This window comes from Cynocephalus volans, chromosome 2 (genome assembly GCF_027409185.1).
Source record: "Cynocephalus volans isolate mCynVol1 chromosome 2, mCynVol1.pri, whole genome shotgun sequence".
NCBI lineage: Eukaryota > Metazoa > Chordata > Mammalia > Dermoptera > Cynocephalidae > Cynocephalus > Cynocephalus volans.
Window position 1 is genome coordinate 224,540,325 of NC_084461.1, and position 17,176 is coordinate 224,557,500.

Sequence of the window (17,176 nt, forward strand, 5' to 3'; positions counted from 1 at the left end):
GGCGGCTTCAGCCCACCTCTGAACCTCAGTCCTCAGGGCTGTCCTTGAGGCGCGTGTCCCTGGCCTCCCATTTGCGCCTAGGAGGGATGGCGTTCTGGGCCAGGATTGCAGTCAGAGGGAGTCACTGGTCATGTTTAGTCACAGTGACTGGAGGCCCAGAAGTGCTGTGGGCCTCCTGAGACAGTGTGTCTCTATCACCCTTGTTGCCTGCTCCTTTGCTCCTCGGCTCCCTTTCTCCCTGTTTTCTCCTGCCCATGCACTGCAAACCCAGCCCCTGGAGGACGCCTTGCCTTAGCTCCAGGGTGGCAGGCTGCATGCCCACCCCTTGGGGGTACTGTCTGCACATGCCCTGGACCCTCTGAGTGGGCTCCAGGACCTGAGACAGGACCTGGCAGTGTTTCTGCATCAGGCTCTGGGGACTGGTAGGGGGAGCGTGGGCTGGGGTGAGTGCAGCACAGCAGGAGGTGGCTCCAACAGCACCTGTTCACTCACCCACACTTGTCAGTCCTACTAGGTGGGTGGCTCTGGGACGCTCCACTCACCCACACTCGTCAGTCCTGCTAGGTGGGTGGCTCTGGGACGCTCCATATCTATTGATGGAGTTTGCTGAGCTGGGATCTCTCACTAGGCAATGAACCCCGGAGGGCTGGGTCTCATCACTGCCTAGCCCAGGGCCACCTGCCTAGTAGGACTGACGAGTGCAGGTAAGTGAACGGGTGCTGTTGAAGCCTCCTTCTGTCCTAGTCCTGTGGTTTATGCCTCTCCCTCATTGCCTGTGTCCAGAATGAGTCAGCTGAGGCTGCTGCCGTCCCGGCTTGGGGCCCAGGCTGCGAGGCTCCGGGCCACACATGATGTCCTGGCGTTCAGCTGTCACAGAAGGTCTTCTGGGCCACCAGCCACCGTACTGAGCAGCAAAATTGGAGGCGGCTCCAGTTACATGGAGGAGATGTACTTCGCCTGGCTGGAAAACCCCCAGAGCGTCCACAAGGTCGGCAGCCCCATGCTGCCCACTGTGTGGGAGGGAAGCCCGCAGGGCTGGGCTTTGCTGGGGTGGTGGGAGAAGCAGCTTGCTTGCCGTGTGATCTTGGGTGGGTTTTGTTTCCTCTTGGATCCTCAGTCGCCCCTGCTTGTGAAAGAGCCTGTCCTCATGGTGATGAGGACAGTGTCATGCTTCACACTTGCCTGTTGCTGTGGCAGCCAGTGCTTGAGAGGCCCTGATGGTGCCCCGCCCAGCCACACGGAGCGTGCCCCTGTGCCTTGTGTGTAACGAGGGGCATACGTGTTTATGTCTGTGTGGATCTGATAAAATAAATACTTGCTGAAGGTAAAAAAAAAAAAAAAAAAAGTTAAATCACAGGCAGGGTTGAAAGGGAAGTTGCTCTCTCTCTCCTTCCCTCACGGTCCGCAGAGGAAAGTTATGGACCCATGATCCAAAACCGAAAAGTGTAAAAAGTTATACACTCAGAAGGCTCCCTCCCAATCCATCCCATCTGCTCAGTTCCCACCTGCCTCCCAATTTATCCTTTCTGTATCCTTTCTTTAGGTAAATATAGCTCTGGATTTTCCCCCTTTTACAGAAAAATAGCATGCACTAAACACTGTTTTTCTCGCTTTTTTTCACTTGGCACTGTATCTCCAAGGTCCTCCCATGTCACTGTTGTTCTTTCCCACTGTGTGGTACTCCATTGTGTGGTGTGCTGTCCCATCCCTGCTGACAGATGTCTCATTCATTGCCAGTCTCTGGCTGTTGTGAATAGTGTGTGAACTTGTACATTCGTCATCTTGCATGGGTGCAGCTATCTGTGGGATCAGTTCCCCAAAGTGGAATGGTTGGGTCCGAGAGTATCTGTGTGTGTAATTTTGATGGGTGTTGCCAAATTGCTTTCCGCAGCAGCGTGTGGGAGTGTGTGTAGGAAAGCCTTTTCCATGTGTTCTCCTGGAGACACGCAGCTGCTTGTGCCTCTGCATGCCTGCTTTTTGCTTCTACGCAGAGAGCGCAGCCATCATCCTCTTCTGCTTTGCGCACTTTACAGCATATTTTGGTGATACTCCATATCCACAATAGGGAATGCACCTTATTTTTTATGACTGCTCAATCTTTCAGATTCTAAATGTACAGTGCAGTCATTTGTTTACTCAGTTTCCTGTTGATAGAGACAGTCCTGCAGGGAACATCCTTGTACATGCATCTGGGCACACTTGTGAGAGCATATCTATAGAATAAATTGCTAGCAGTGGAATTGCTAGATCAAAAGATACATGCATTAAAAATATTGAGAGTCTACCTGCCACATTGCCCTCTACAAAGACCTCCTGCAGCCCACAGTGCGTGAGGGCATGTTTTCCCCAGGGGTAACAGCCCCTGTCACACCTGAAGCCCCTGGGTCACAACTTATTTCCTGATCCCCCCACCCCAAGCTGGGTCCTGAGGAGAGCTGGGATCGGGTGGGGGGTCCTGGTTGAAAGGGGTCCTCACGGCAGGGCTGAGGGAAGACCCTGAGAGCTGTGGTCCCCAAGGAACACCCAACGCCCTCTGGGGCCCCAGCCTGAACCACCCCTGACTCCTCCCAGGCTTTGACCTGGCTGGCTTCTTGCTTCTGTCCTGCCCAGTCCTGGGACAATTTCTTCCAGAAAGCTAGTGAGGAAGCCTCTTCTGGCCCTGCTCAGCTCCCGTCTGTAGTCCGTGAGAGCAGGCCTGCAGTCTCCAGCCGGACCAAGACCAGCAAGCTGGTGGAGGATCACCTGGCCGTGCAGTCCCTGATCCGGGCCTACCAGGTGAGGGGCAGCTGAGGCACAGGCTGGGTGGCTGGACTGGCTCCTGGAGCATGCCCAGGCACTGAGGGGAAAGGCCTCGCTCAGCCCCAGTGTCATCTGCCCACCAAGTGGCACCTGCTCCTCTTGTCCTTTGTCACTTTAACATTCAGAGCACTTGTCACCCCCTGGTACTTTTGTGCCTACTGATATGTTTGCTTGTGGTCTGTTTCCTAGAATTCACACCATGCCCTGAGTACCTAGAGGAGTACTTAGCAAGTAATCAATTGCAGTAGATGTCGAATGAGGGGCGAGTAGATTTGACCCTTGTTAATATCTGTTTTTTCCTTGACTGGGCATTCCGAGAAGATGGGGACTGATATACAGCAGGTACTTAATTAGTGTTTTTAGAATGAATGGGTAGTTCAGTAAACATCTCTCCCTCATCAGCTGCTTGTTCTGGAGACTTCAGCTCTCCCATGCTGGGCCCCTGCTCTGTCAGAGAGCCCAGATGACGTGATATTCCACATTTTTAGTCTTGACCTAACAGGACTAATTGGAGGGCCACTGTGGGTGTTCCGCTGTAACAAGTGTGATCATTTGGGATCTCTCTGGGAGCTGCTGGTGGAAGGTGTTTTGTAAGGGAAAGTTGACATGCAGAGGGAATGCTGGGGGTCCTGGGGCCCTTGGCAGAGTCCGTGTGGGAGGGAGCAGCAAGCTGCTGCAGGAGCTGGGCATGGGGGCATTAGCTTTGAAAATGCTGCCTTGCCTCTGCGAGGTGTGCTCTGTGTGGGATGGAGCTGAGCTCCCTGTGTACCAGCTGTCCCGGGATGGAAGAGGTACGGTGCGTGGCATTGGGCTCCCTCACCTGCCAGTGGGCCATCTGCGAGCAAGCAGCAACTGCTTGTGTCGTGTTTTCCTTGGTGGCCTGAGAGAGGCAGAAAGTGATCTAACCATTGACTTTGAAAATGAAGAACAAGGAATGTAAAACTGTGTGAAATGCACGGTCACATTCGCAGTGCCACCTGAGGGCCTTATCTTCCAAGCATGCTTTTCAGCTCTCCGCTGCTCTTCGTTCTTTAGCCAAGACCAAGCACTAGAGTCCTTGTGGCACCATAGTCTCTGGACTCAGGTGTGTGGCTCCGTGTACGCCTGCTAAGGCTGCCTGAGGTGGGAGAGCAGCGGGGCTGTGGCCACTGCAGGCCGGGAGGAGGCACAGGGTTCAGGTTCGGCTCACCTGCACTCTGCTGGAAAAAACAATGTACTGTATTATTACATCCATTTTCCAGCATGTAAAAGGCGGAAGAGTGGTGTAGTGAGCCCTCACACAGCCAACCTTGTTTCCTCTATTTCCCCCTCTTCCTCGACCCCCACCCTCATCCACTCCTGGATTATTTTGAGGCAAATGCCAGATAATCTATTTCGTTCATCAAACATTTTGGTATGTATATATAGAGATAAGGGCTCATTAAAAAGTGTACCATGATAGCATTATCACATCAAATAATAATAATCGTAATCCTTAATATCATTTGAATACTCAGTTGATATTCATGTTTGCGTTTTGTCTTATGATTTCTTTTTACTGCTTTTTTGAAACAGGATCCGAATAACGCCACAGGTTGCAAAAGGTTGATATGGCTCTTAAGTATCTTGTACTCTGCAGAGTCCTATTTCTTTTTGTGTTCCTTGCTGGGTTTTTATTTTTTTATTTTTTTTTGTGGAAGAAACCAGGTTGTTTGGCGTATAGAGTCTTCCTGAGCCTGGATTTTGTTGATTGTGTCCCCTGTTGTCATTTCACCTCTCCCTTTGTCCCATATAATTTCTGTGAATTGGTAGTTAGGTCTAAAGACTTGATCTGATATAGATTTGGGTAGTTTTTTTTTTTCCCCCCAAATTAGCTCCCTGGTGGTGATGGTGATGGTGATGGTGATGGGCACTCTAGCAGTTAGCAGCCATGGATAACAATTTCCTAGATCCATTCATTCATTAGGAGTTGTGAGAATGGTGATATTCCAATTCTATCTTTCCCTCTTTGTTTATGACCTGACCTACTTCTATCAGGAGAAACTTCCTTTTATCAACTCTGTGTATCCGGCGGTACAAATTGTATAGGAAAGGTAGGATCAGTGCCTGGTGTTTTTTTTTTTTTTTTTTTTTTATTGACTGATTTTCAGAATTATAGGGTAGTTCCCTAGCACCCTTCAGAGGTGGCCAATGAAGGTTTTTCTTCTTTTTTAGTTTCGTATGAATGCACAAATTTAAATATATTTGATGAGTTTCAATCTGTTGTACATACATTATCCTAATCATTGTTCAAAATGTGTCCTTACACACAGCCCTAACAGTATTTGAGCACTCCCCTGTTTTCCGGTAAAACAGGATGCTCCAACTTCATCTTGCACATTTCTCCCAAGCCCTGGAACCACCCACGTCTCCAGGGAGCGCTGAGAATGTTCACTGGTGTTGGGTTGGTCCTCACTTCTGGACTCCTTCAGTTGTCAGAGCCAGGAAATGTGTATTTTTAAGAAAGACAACATACATTATGGGTTTACAGTGATGCTTCTGCATACTTCACGTGCAGGACTCAGGGTTTAACCTTGCCCTCGTCAATCTTACAGCAACATCTCCCTTTAAAGATGCCAGAAATCGAGGTTCTCAAAGATGCCAGCACAGTGGCCTATTTGATTTTCCCACAGCCTACATGCAGCAGTTATAGAGTAAGAATTCCAGCACTACTGAGTGCTAATACAAAAGTGTTTATGAATTTTTTTCCTGCAGTTCTGTTTGTCTTTAGGGAATGTTCCATCAGTCAGCTGGAATAGTTCCTCCCTGTGTAGTTATGCCACTAAATGGATATATGTATTCATTTGTTTTACTTTCAGTTTTTAAAACTTAACTTTGTTTTATCATAAAGTAAAATATTTACAAGGTTCCAGAGTCAAATCTTCAAAGAGAGAGATGTTCTTAGAAGTCTGCCTTCTAGCCCTGCCCCTGTATTCTACTTAGTCCCATCCCCATAGATAATAATTTTTCTTATTTTATGGTTTTCTTATTTTATGATGTATTCTTCTAATATGTATATTTATTTGTGCATGTACAAACATGCAAATGCACGTGGTACTCGTATCTTCCCTTTCTTAGATGACGGGTAGTTCACAGCACACACTTCTCCAGAGTTTGCTTTTTTGCTTAACAGGATTTTGTAGAAGCTACCGCATAGTAGTAGATAGTATTTTCTTTCTTTCTCTTTCTTTTTTTCATGAATTTATTTATTTTGTAATTGAAATGTATTGGTTGTACGTATAAATGGGGTGCAGAGCTATATTTTAATACATGTATACAATGCGTAATGATCAAATCAGGGTAGTTAGCAAATTTATCAAAGAAATTTATTGTTTTTTTATGATGAGAACATTTGAGCTCCTCTCTTCTAACCATGTGAGAGCTTACAGTAAACTATTGTTAATTGTAGCTGCCTGGCACTACTGTACACCACTAGAACTCATTTTGCCTCTCCAGCTGTGATTTTGTGTCCGTCAACCACCCTCACCCTGTCTCCCCTCCTTCCTCCCCCTTTCCTGTCTCTAGTAACCACAATTAGTAGATGGGGATTTTCCTCGTTCCTTTTAACAGCTTGGTACTGCTCCTCTGTGTGGATTTCCCATATCCATATGCCAGTCTGCTGTTGATGGATATTTGGGAAGTTTCTAGAATTTCATGACTACTAATAGTACTGTGGTGAATACCTTTGTGTATGGGTCCTTTCCTGTTTTGGCCAGATGTATGCTGTGCTTTTAAACGCACCACCTTGCTAGCCGTGGCTGGGGTCTCAGCACAGTGGCTGCAGGATGGAGATACGTGGACAATTGAAATCATGGAGAGGGAGGTGTGGGGCGGGGCCCAGAACCTCACTCTTGGTGAAGGTCTGTTCAGCTGGGTCCCAGCCCTGTGCCAACCTTTTCCCTTCTCCCAGATCCGTGGCCACCATGTGGCCCAGCTGGACCCCCTGGGCATCCTGGATGCAGACCTGGACTCCTTTGTGCCCTCAGACTTGATCACAACCATCGATAAATTGGGTGAGAACTGGGACACTTCCCTGTTGCTCTGGCAACGCCAGAGAGAGCTGGTGCAGGTGGCACAGTGAGGGGCTTTTGGGCCCTGGAGGGCAGCCCAAGCCTCTGTGCCTCTGGGCCTACAAAACTTCTCTCTGACCCTTGCCCATCTGCTGCACGGTGTCCCCAGGAGGGGTGTCTCCTGTCTTCCCCAGCTGGTGCACCGTGCTCAGCAAGCTTGGAGGCTTGTCCAAGCCCACCCTTGGGGCAGCAGGTGGGCTCTGACTCTCACCTCCTGTTCCCACAGACAGAGGGGCCTTGAGCTTCCAGGCTGGAGCTGGAGGGAGAGTGCTGGGAAGACTGCTGGGCCCCACCTGGGCCTGACCGCCTTCTCTCCTCTCTGCTGCCCATGCCTCCTTCCGCAGCCTTCTACGACCTGCAGGAGGCTGACCTTGATAAGGAGTTCCAGCTGCCCACGACCACCTTTATTGGGGGCTCTGAAAACATGCTCTCTCTGCGGGAGATCATTCGGCGCCTGGAGGTGAGCCCAGACGGGTGTGTCAGGCATACCTGGGGGAGCTCTTCAGAAGTAACTGCTGGAGGGAGGGGGGGTGCTGCCTTTCCTGTTCCAGATGCCTGGGCCGTCGTCCCTTTTCCTGGCTCTTCATGGAGTCTGTCCTCCCAGAGCACGTACTGCCAGCACATTGGCCTGGAGTTCATGTTCATCAATGACGTGGAGCAGTGCCAGTGGATCCGGCAGAAGTTCGAGACCCCTGGAGTGATGCAGTTCTCCAGCGAGGAGAAGCGGACCCTGCTGGCCCGGCTGGTGCGCTCCATGAGGTCTGCAGCACCCTGGATGGCCGAAGGGCTGGGGGCCTACTCCCGGGCCTGGCTGGGAAACCAGGAGGGCCCCTGGTGAGGGGAGGCAGGCCTGATTGGCCTCACCCCTGGCTGTGGGGAGGCCCTTAGGGGGAACATTGGGACCAGGTGCTTAGGCAGTTTGGCCAAGAGGTAGCCCAGGGCAGACCTGGGCAGGTGGGCAGCAGTGGGGCTCTAAGAGAACATGACAGCAGGGGACACTCTGAGTGAGGGCAGAAGTGGTAGAAAGTGGCCATGGGGATGTTTGGGCTGAAAGCTGTCCCTGGCATGGAGTGAGCGTACAGTGCCTCCTGGCGGGGATGGTGGGGCCCTACCTGGCTTTGCCCACTGGACTTCTCTGAAGCTGGGTCTGCCCAGGGATTCAGGGGCTCAAAGGAGCACCTGGCCCAGCTGCTGGGTGCAAAGTGAATTCCTGAGCAGTGAGGTGTGGGCTGGGATTTGAGTTCAGCCAGGTGGAGGTGTTTGGGACTTGGCAAGAGAGCCCTTTGCAGTGTGGGCAGGAGGGTAGGGGGCCAGGAGTGGGTGGGAGATGGCCCAGTGGAGGTGTTTGGCTGTGAAGAGGAGAGACAGTGGTTGCTGGGAAGGGGTGCGGACAGAAGTCTTTGGTTAAGCTGGGACGGTCTTCAGGCTCCCCCAATCCTGTGCTCCTTGCTGGGTTGGAGTGGGATGGTGTCCAGGCTGGTTCTTGACCATGCAGAAGGGAGGTAGCTCAGGACCAGCCATGTAAGCCCCAGCCCTGTCCCTCTCCATCCCTTCCCTTCTCTCCTCAAGCAGGTTTGAGGACTTCCTTGCCCGGAAGTGGTCCTCAGAGAAGCGGTTCGGCTTGGAGGGCTGTGAAGTCATGATCCCTGCCCTCAAGACCATCATCGACAAATCCAGTGAGATGGGGATTGAGAATGTCATTCTGGGGATGCCACACAGGTGCCTCTCCCCTGCCCTCCCCAGCCTGCCCCTCTCCTGCAGCCCAGGGGTCTGGGGAGGAAGGGATCAGGTGGAAATCGTCAGGGGAGGGTGTTGGGGGGACCTGGAGGTGGAGGCAGGTGGCCTGGAAAGTTCTGAGTCCTTGGACCTGGCTTGTTCATCACAGAAAGAGCCAAGCACCTGGCTGGAGCAACATGGGGCCAGGGACCAATCAGGTTCTCTGAGACTCCCTTTCCCTCTGGGCACATTGCCACTGTCCCCAGGAGGGGTGGGATTTCACAAAGTATGCATTGAGGTTTCTGTGGTCAAGGAGATTGTGAGGGGTGGGTGGGCATGTCCCAGGGAAATGAGGGCAGGGCCTGGGTAGGTGGCCCTGGGTTGGCATCCCATGGAGGGAGGTCTCTGGAGGTGAGCCGAGGGTCTCTGTGCTGGCTGCAAGCTGATTGCATGCTTCCCTTGACCTTGAGAAGGACTTGGAATGCTTGCCCAACAGCAGGGCATTACCTCAAGTTGCCTCTGAGCTAGAACCTGTGGGCTGATGGAGAGCACAGCCTGGGGGTGGATGCCTCGGTAGCCAGGGGTCGTTATATGAATGGGGCATATAAGAACGTGCCTAGAAGTCTGGGGGACAAAGCTCTGGGCCTTTCCTGTGACCCAGGCAGCTGCTTGTGGTTGGGGTTTGTCCATCACAGGCTCCGTGGTCTGAGGGGCCTGAAAATGCTCAGTGTGGTCAGAGGGTCAGGCAGAGCTGGCTGGCTGGGACCACTCTCCTGCCTTGCAGACTGAGGCAGGATGAGAAGGCTGGGCCTCACTTGGGCTCCACCAGAGAGGGCTCCCCCTACCCCATGCTTGTTCTGGTGGTCTCCAGGTGGGCTGGTGGGGGAGACAGCCTGTATGCCAGGTGAGAGCCCAGAACCCTCTGGCTCCAGGGGCAGGCTGAACGTGCTGGCCAACGTGATCCGCAAGGACTTGGAGCAGATCTTCTGCCAGTTTGACCCCAAGCTGGAGGCGGCAGACGAGGTGGGTGCCACACCCAGGCCCAGCGCCCCTGAAAACTAAGGAGGGGCTGGGCTGGGAGCATCCAGGCTGAGACAGACCTTGAGATGGACAGGTGTGGAGAAGTGTGGGAGACAGGCGGGGTTGCTTGCATGAGGCCGCTAAGGCTGTGATCACTGGGAGGGCCCTTGAGTAGTCTGGGCCAACCTTCCTATTTCCAGCAATGGAAACTGAGCCCAGGGAGGTGCAGGGGCTTGCTGGACATGACTCACTTCAGCTCGTGTGGCCGTGCTCTGGGCCCAAAGTCCTGCTCATGTGCCCAGAAGGGCCCTCACCCATCTCTTTGCCCAGGAGAGCCGTGGGAGGTCGGGCTATTCCCTTCTGCTCACACCCCCTCCTGCCACACACGTGTGTCACACATGCCCCACACCCTAGGCTGTGACTGAGCTGGGCCCGCAGCCAGGGCTGCCTTCCTTTCTGCCTCTTTCTTTTTTTTTTTTTTTTTTTTTTTTTTTTTTGTCTTTTTCGTGACCGGCACTCAGCCAGTGAGTGCACCGGCCATTCCTATATAGGATCCGAACCCATGGCGGAAGCGTTGCCGCGCTCCCAGCGCCGCACTCTCCCGAGTGCGCCACGGGCTCGGCCCTTTCTGCCTCTTTCAAAGTCCCACCCATCGCCCCTTTTGGTGGCTCTCCTGGTCCTCTGGGCAGTAGCCCATCACTCCCTCCTCCGTATCCCTTTGCCCTGGTACTGTCTCTGCTCCAGCCTTCCAGCCTGCTCTGCATTCATGTGTGCACGTGTACACATTTCCTCTCTGGGCGGGGAGCAGGATGAGGGCAGGGACCTTGTCCCCAAAGCCAGGTGCTTGGTTTGTTGAAATGAGTCACATTTAATGACTGCTTCAAGGTCATCCTGCACACTGGGCCAGAGCGGGGCCAGGACCTACACCTGCTGGCTCCCAGCCTAGAGTCTCCCCACAGTCCTGTTCGTGTTTTGCTCGAGCACCTTCCCCTCTGCAAGCCTTGGTTTGCTCTGCTGCAGGAGAGCTGACCGAGGGATGGGTGGGGATAAAATGAGGATAAATAGGGATGAAAGCACCTGCCTCAGGATGGTTGTGAGGAATCGAAGAGGTGACCTGTGCGAAAACTGTAAAACCTGGCCAAAGGATATGTGTTTTTTAACTTGCTAATTTTTTTTTTTAAATTAAAAAGAAATATGAGCATTGTTTGAAAAAAGAAAAAGGTTATACAGTGAGAATGCGTTTCCTCGGTGAGACCCTTTCCGGAATGCGGCCAGTTTTCATTTGTGTGTTTTTGTTCGTGTTGAGGTGTGTACTTTCAGAAAGGTTCCGTGCAGACACACACACATTTGTCCAGGGCAGCCTTATTTGTGAAGGCCATGGCGCAGCCCCTGAGCCGTCAGGCACCTCGCTGTTTTCACTTAGCGAGTTGTCGTTGCTTAGTACCAGCACATGTGGAGCTGCCCTGGCTTCTTAAGGCTAGAGTGTCCTCTGTGATGGACATGAGGGTGTTGTCATGAGTGTCCTTGCACATGTGTGAGTGTAATTGTGAGACGGTGTCTGAGAAATGCTGTGGCTGGAGCAAAGGGGGTGGGGCTAAATGCCCCCCAAGAGCTTGCAGACCTCAGCGAGCCCCCGACAGTGCCCCTTCCTCCCTACTCTGTCAATTGTCCCAGCTTTGCCACTATGATAGGTGTGAAAAGTGATTTCCTTTCAACATATATCTGTTATGAACTCAATTGAGTATCTTTTCAATGTTTTTGAGCCACTTGTATTTCTTTTCCTGTAAATTCTAATTCATGGAGTTTGTTCATTTTTCTGTGGGGTTTTTGGGCTTTGTCTTACTGATTTGTAAAAGTGCTTTATATAGTGAGGAAATTAGCCCTTCGCCTGCATTTGCCTTATAAATGTTTCTCTTAGCTTGATTTTTCCCCCCAACAGCATACCTGGATTTCTTCCCCCATGACAAATTGATTTGGTTTTAGCTGTCTTATCTTTCATGGTTTCTGGGTTGAATACTGTTTAGAAAGTAAGCTTTCCCTGGGCCAGCCCCGTGGCTCACTCGGGAGAGTGTGGCACTGGTAGCACCGAGGCCGCGGGTTCGGATCCTATATAGGGATGGCCGGTGTGCTCACTGGCTGAGCATGCTGCGTTGCAATTCCCTTACCGGTCAAAAAACAACAACAACAACAACAACAACAACAAAGTAAGCCTTCCTTACTACAATATCATAAAATCTATCAGCTTTTCCACTGACACTATGGCTTCATCTGTTGTGAGTGTGTCATCGATTACTCTTGTGTAAGGAGGTAGGGGTTCAGCACCTTGTTTTCCCCGAGGCCTGGCTTGTGGTCTCAGCACCACCATGCCCGCCCAGTCCTTCACTCCCTGCTTTCACGCCTGCTGGATGGTCATTGCTTGCTGGTGTAACCCTCTCCCACGCTGTGGTCAGTAATGCCGAGGGGATGAGCATTGATCATGCAGAGAGAGCAGCTCATCCTGGCCTCAGAGCCAGGCCCAGAGGAACCTGCCTTCCTTCCCCAGGCCAGCCTGGATGGGCATGAGGGGTGGTGTGATGGGGAAAGGGGGCAGGACAGGGATGGCACAGCCTTTGGAGGGAGCAGAATCCAGGGAATGTTCCAGCACGACTGTGGGCTTGAGTGTCTGCCCATCTGTCTACCTGTGTAGCGTGGGAGGGGTAGATTCATCATGTCTTACCTCCACCTTCAGGGCTCTGGAGATGTCAAATACCATCTGGGCATGTACCACGAGAGGATCAACCGTGTCACGAACAGGAACATCACGCTGTCACTAGTGGCCAACCCCTCCCACCTGGAAGCCGTGGACCCTGTGGTACAGGGGAAAACAAAGGCGGAGCAGTTCTACCGTGGGGACGCCCAGGGCAAGAAGGTGCGCTCACCTGGGCCCTGGGGGCCGGACTCTGGAGCTCTTAGGGGCTGGGCTCTGAGGGTCCTGGGGCTCTGAGGGGCTGTGTTCTGGGTGGCTGGGCTTGCTGGGCTCTGAGGGCTGGGCCCTGGGTCTCCACAGTGCATGGGGCAGGGCTGGGCTGCTGAGGCTGAGGCTAGGGGCGGGCCCCTCCTGTTTCACACCCTGCACTGCAGGTCATGTCCATCCTGGTCCATGGGGATGCTGCCTTCGCTGGCCAGGGTGTGGTGTATGAGACCTTCCACTTGAGTGACCTGCCCTCTTACACCACCAATGGTACCGTGCACGTGGTCGTCAACAACCAGGTGAGAGTGTGGACTCCACTCCAGGGCCTTGGCAGCATTGCCCATCCCTGGAAATCCAGGTGGCAGTCTGGTGGGAACTGTGAGATGGTCCTGGTTCTAATCCCACTGCTCTGCCACTTGCCAGTGTGTGACCTCAGGTGGGACTCCTGGTCTCCCCAGTGCAGGTGTCATGATCTGTGAAACTGGGAGATATATACATACATACGTACACATGCACGTACATATACACACATATAAAGACAGAGAGTTGTAAGGATGAAAGGACTATGTGTGTAACGAGCGCCTAGCACAAGGCCAGATGTGTAACTAGATGTTACCTTCAGCTCCACATGAGCAAGTCAGTGTTAGAACAGGAGTGTCAGCGTGCCTTTGCTTTAAGGTAGCTGTATTTATAACAGCTCATCACATCAGCCTAGAAAGCTCTGTGCTATCTGCCTTGCTTGCATTAAGCCATTTAATTTTTCTTTAATCACCCTGAGGCAGGAACTTAATGGCCCTTTTCAGACAGAGAGAAGTCTGGCTTGAGGAAGTAACTGCTTGAGCTAAAGCTGACTTGTAATGAGCCCTTTTTAAAGATGAAGAAACTGAGGCTTTGGGAATTGAACTACCTTGCCCCAGGTTGTAGTTAGTAACTGGCGGGATTGGCCTTTTCCCAGGTCTGTGTTCCTCACTACCAGTGTACAGAAGTGACTGGCAAAAGAGCAGGCACAGCCCCCCCTTGTGTTGCTGGCATCCCTGTGGGAGCTGCCACCATGTCTGATTGCAGGGCCAGTCACCATTACCCCTCATGTCTCATGCACCTCCTGGACACCCCTTGATGGACCTAGAGGCAACCCCCCGCCACCCTCTTGACCTGCCCAGTCTCCGAGGCCAACTCCACTGTCCAGATCTAGGTAGGCAGAGGCCCTGCTGGCTTCTCCTGCTCTGCAGATTGGCTTCACCACGGACCCGCGCATGGCCCGCTCCTCACCATACCCCACCGATGTGGCCCGTGTGGTCAATGCACCCATCTTCCATGTGAACGCGGATGACCCCGAGGCCGTGATGTATGTGTGCAGCGTGGCAGCCGAGTGGAGGAACATCTTCAACAAAGACGTTGTCGTGGACCTGGTGGGCCTGGGGGGCTGAGGCCAGGGCAAGGGTGGGTGGCCCATCCCTGCTGTGCTGGGCTGGCCGGGACAGCATCTTCAGCACTCAGGGCTGCAAGTGCTTCTTAGAGGGGAGGTTCAGTGCCACCAAGAGAAATCTGCAAAGGCCTGGGAGTGGGACATTCATTTGAGGATAGGTGATGGTAGGGCTCTCGGGGCCCTCACAGGGTGTGCCTTGCCCAGATGTACCCCAGTTTTGAGGTGACTACACTGACCACACCACCTGGGGGAGGGACTGAGCACCCCTGGCTGCTCCTGCAGGTCTGTTACCGCCGGCGTGGCCACAATGAGATGGACGAGCCCATGTTCACGCAGCCACTCATGTACAAGCAGATACACAGACAGGTGCCCGTACTGAAGAAGTATGCGGACAAGCTTATTGCCGAGGGCACGGTCACACTGCAGGAGTTCGAGGTGGGCAGGCGGGCAGGCGGGCTGCATGGGCACCTGGGACAAGCCTGGGATGGAGTGTGTCGGGGGAATCTGGGGTGGTTGCAAATGTCAGCAGCCCAGAGCTGGGAACTGAGGATTTAAAGTAGGAGCCAATATGGTCCTTATCCCCAAGAGCCCTCAGCTGTCAAAGGGGACAGAGAACTAAGCACACGATTACAACCAGGTAGGATGCAGTGAGCTCTGCGATACTGGGGAAGCCGAGCTTAGGGCAGGAGTCTGGAGAGAGCTTCCTTTAGGAGGTGATCCTGAGCTGGGTTCATTGCTGTAATTACCTTTGGACGTGTTGGTACTTCTGCCTTCGGGGAGCTCTGAGAGCAAGGACTGTGAGTCTTTCCTGGGTTTTCCCCAAGCCCCATGCTGAGCACACAGCAGGCCCACCAGGCCTTGGAGCACCTGTCCAGGATCTCCCTGAACTCTGAGATTTTGGCATCTAGCCATGAGACCCCTACAGGCCAGCAGATAGTTCTAGAATGTGGTGAGGGGGACTAGAGCTTGGGATTTTGTGCAGACCGAGCCCCTGGCTGCCCAGTACATCGCTGCCTCCATCCATACTTTCATCCTGATTCTAGGAAGAAATCGCCAAGTATGACCGGATCTGTGAGGAGGCCTACGGCAGGTCCAAGGATAAGAAGATCCTGCATATAAAGCACTGGCTGGACTCCCCCTGGCCTGGTGAGTGAGCGACTTGTGGATCAGAGTGATTCCCCTGGCCTTGGGGTCTGCTGCTGAGATCAGGACTGAGGTGGCCCTGGGCCTGAGCAGTCACTGCCCAGCCCAGAGGCTGAGGGCCCTGTCCCTGAGAGCCTGAGGCTGTGTGGGGCCGGTTCCTAAAGGCTGGGGTAGGGGGGAGTGGCATTGTGCCACCTGCTCAAAGCAGTTGTGTCCTGCTGCTCCCTGGAGAGGGCCTCCCTGGGGTGGGGTGCTCAGGGGCCTCCCTGGGCAGAGGGTACTCAGCGGGCCCTCTGTGGGGCAGGGCTAGATCAGCTGTGACCCTGGGGCTCAGGGAGGGGGTCAGGCAGGTGTAAGAGCTGCAGCTGAACTGCTGCTGTGGGTCCTGAGGGTGGGCTCAGGGTGAGTCTAAATGCCGGGAGTTAAGGAAACCATGGGCCCCTCAGTCCTGGGGATGCCAGCTGACCAGCGGGATCAGAGCCCCCCTGCTGCCCAAACATGGATGGAGTCTGTGCCCCTGTCAGGCTTCTTCAACGTGGATGGGGAGCCCAAGAGTATGACGTGCCCAGCCACAGGCGTTCCTGAGGACGTGCTGACCCACATTGGCAACGTGGCCAGTTCTGTGCCCCTGGAGGACTTTAAGATCCACATGGGTGAGGTTGCCATGCAGGCTCCAGTACCGGCCACCAGCCCAGACCCAACACTGCCCCACAGGGAGGTTGGTTGGGACCCCAAGGGAGATGACCCCTCAGCTGGTCAGCTCTGCTCTCGGAGCTGCGTTTGTGCCCCTGTGAGTTGCCCATGATAATAGCTCCTGTCAGGGTGGCAGGGGGAGTCCCATCAGAGTGCCAGTGACCAGTCTTACACTGGACACCTTGGAGTTTCCAAACATCTTTGCTGGGGCATCCCTGGGTCAGGCAGGAGAGCAGAGAAGCAGGGACTTCCCAGGGAGGGGGTGGCCGGGCCTGGGATATGACCAGGATTCTGCAGGGGGGGAGGCCGTGGGCTTGCTAGGGCCTGGGTGGATGACAGAGGGCAAGCCCCCCAGTCCTGGTGAGCTTGGGCTAATGGGTGGTTGCTGGCTGTAGCCCTTGGCTGTGGCCACTGTGGCCTTTGCTCGATAAGCCTGGAGGGCCCCCTGTGGCTGCAGTGGGGCACCTGTGCACCCTCTGACCAGCTTGCAGGAGCTCCAGGTGTGTTCACCATGTGCATGGAGGCCTTGGGATCCTGGGGCACCTGCTGATGGTGTCTGGGCCGAGTGCCCGCTCTGTGTGTGCGTCATAGGGGGTGTGTGCGCATGTGGGGCCGATAGGGGCACAGCATAGACCCCAGGGCCTGGTTCAAACCTTGTTGGGTGTGTGATCTTGAGTCAGTGACTTCCCTCTTCTGGGCCTCAGTCTCCTCTTCTGGAGAGTGGGACGATCAATACCTCCCCCATGGGGTCACTGCGAGGCATCCCTTTCTCAGTGCCTGGCAGCATCTGGCATGTGGCAGATATTTGCCAAGTGGTACCTGCTCCTCCTGAGCACGGGGAGGGAGGCTGGTGCAGATGGTGGGCTCAGGCCAGCTCGTTGTGCTGTCTGGAGGCTAGGGTGGAGTGCCTGGCACTGGGCCCTCCTGTGGCCTGCCAGGGCCCTGCTTTTTATGGGTACATATGCACTTGCCCTAGGGCCCTGGTGCTTACAGCTATCCTAGGTGGGTGGCCAGGCCCCGGTGGCCCTGAGGCCAGCTCTTCCCTCCTGCAGGCCTCTCTCGCATCCTGCGGGGCCGTGCAGACATGACCACACAGCGGATAGTGGATTGGGCGTTGGCAGAGTACATGGCCTTCGGCTCCCTGCTTAAGGAGGGCATCCACGTGCGGCTCAGTGGGCAGGACGTGGAGAGGGGCACGTTCAGGTGAGGACAGGGTGGGCTTTGGGACCCCATGGGTGTTGGCTTTGTCCCCATTGAACCCATGGGGGAGTTCAGAGCTCAGCTGTGCTTTTGGATGTGCATCTCAGCACAGGATGTCTGGAGTGGAAGCCAGTCCTTCCT

The 17,176-nt window shown here is 53.9% G+C and overlaps 1 protein-coding gene across 3 annotated transcripts in view; it reads left to right on the forward strand.

The window, feature by feature from the left end:
* Positions 1-784: 784 nt before the first annotated feature.
* OGDHL (oxoglutarate dehydrogenase L) overlaps positions 785-17,176 on the forward strand; it is a 23,296-nt gene continuing 6,904 nt past the window's right edge. The window contains exons 1-14 of one of the 3 annotated variants that reach the window (XM_063086853.1): positions 785-988; positions 2,611-2,775; positions 6,728-6,830; positions 7,232-7,347; positions 7,492-7,646; positions 8,460-8,606; positions 9,536-9,626; positions 12,352-12,531; positions 12,744-12,872; positions 13,803-13,982; positions 14,282-14,434; positions 15,043-15,145; positions 15,667-15,795; positions 16,888-17,038. In XM_063086853.1, the coding sequence (XP_062942923.1) occupies positions 785-988; positions 2,611-2,775; positions 6,728-6,830; positions 7,232-7,347; positions 7,492-7,646; positions 8,460-8,606; positions 9,536-9,626; positions 12,352-12,531; positions 12,744-12,872; positions 13,803-13,982; positions 14,282-14,434; positions 15,043-15,145; positions 15,667-15,795; positions 16,888-17,038 (2,006 nt within the window). The remainder of the gene's footprint in view (positions 989-2,610; positions 2,776-6,727; positions 6,831-7,231; positions 7,348-7,491; positions 7,647-8,459; positions 8,607-9,535; positions 9,627-12,351; positions 12,532-12,743; positions 12,873-13,802; positions 13,983-14,281; positions 14,435-15,042; positions 15,146-15,666; positions 15,796-16,887; positions 17,039-17,176) is intronic. The other 2 variants (XM_063086855.1, XM_063086854.1) reach the window with 2 other exon arrangements.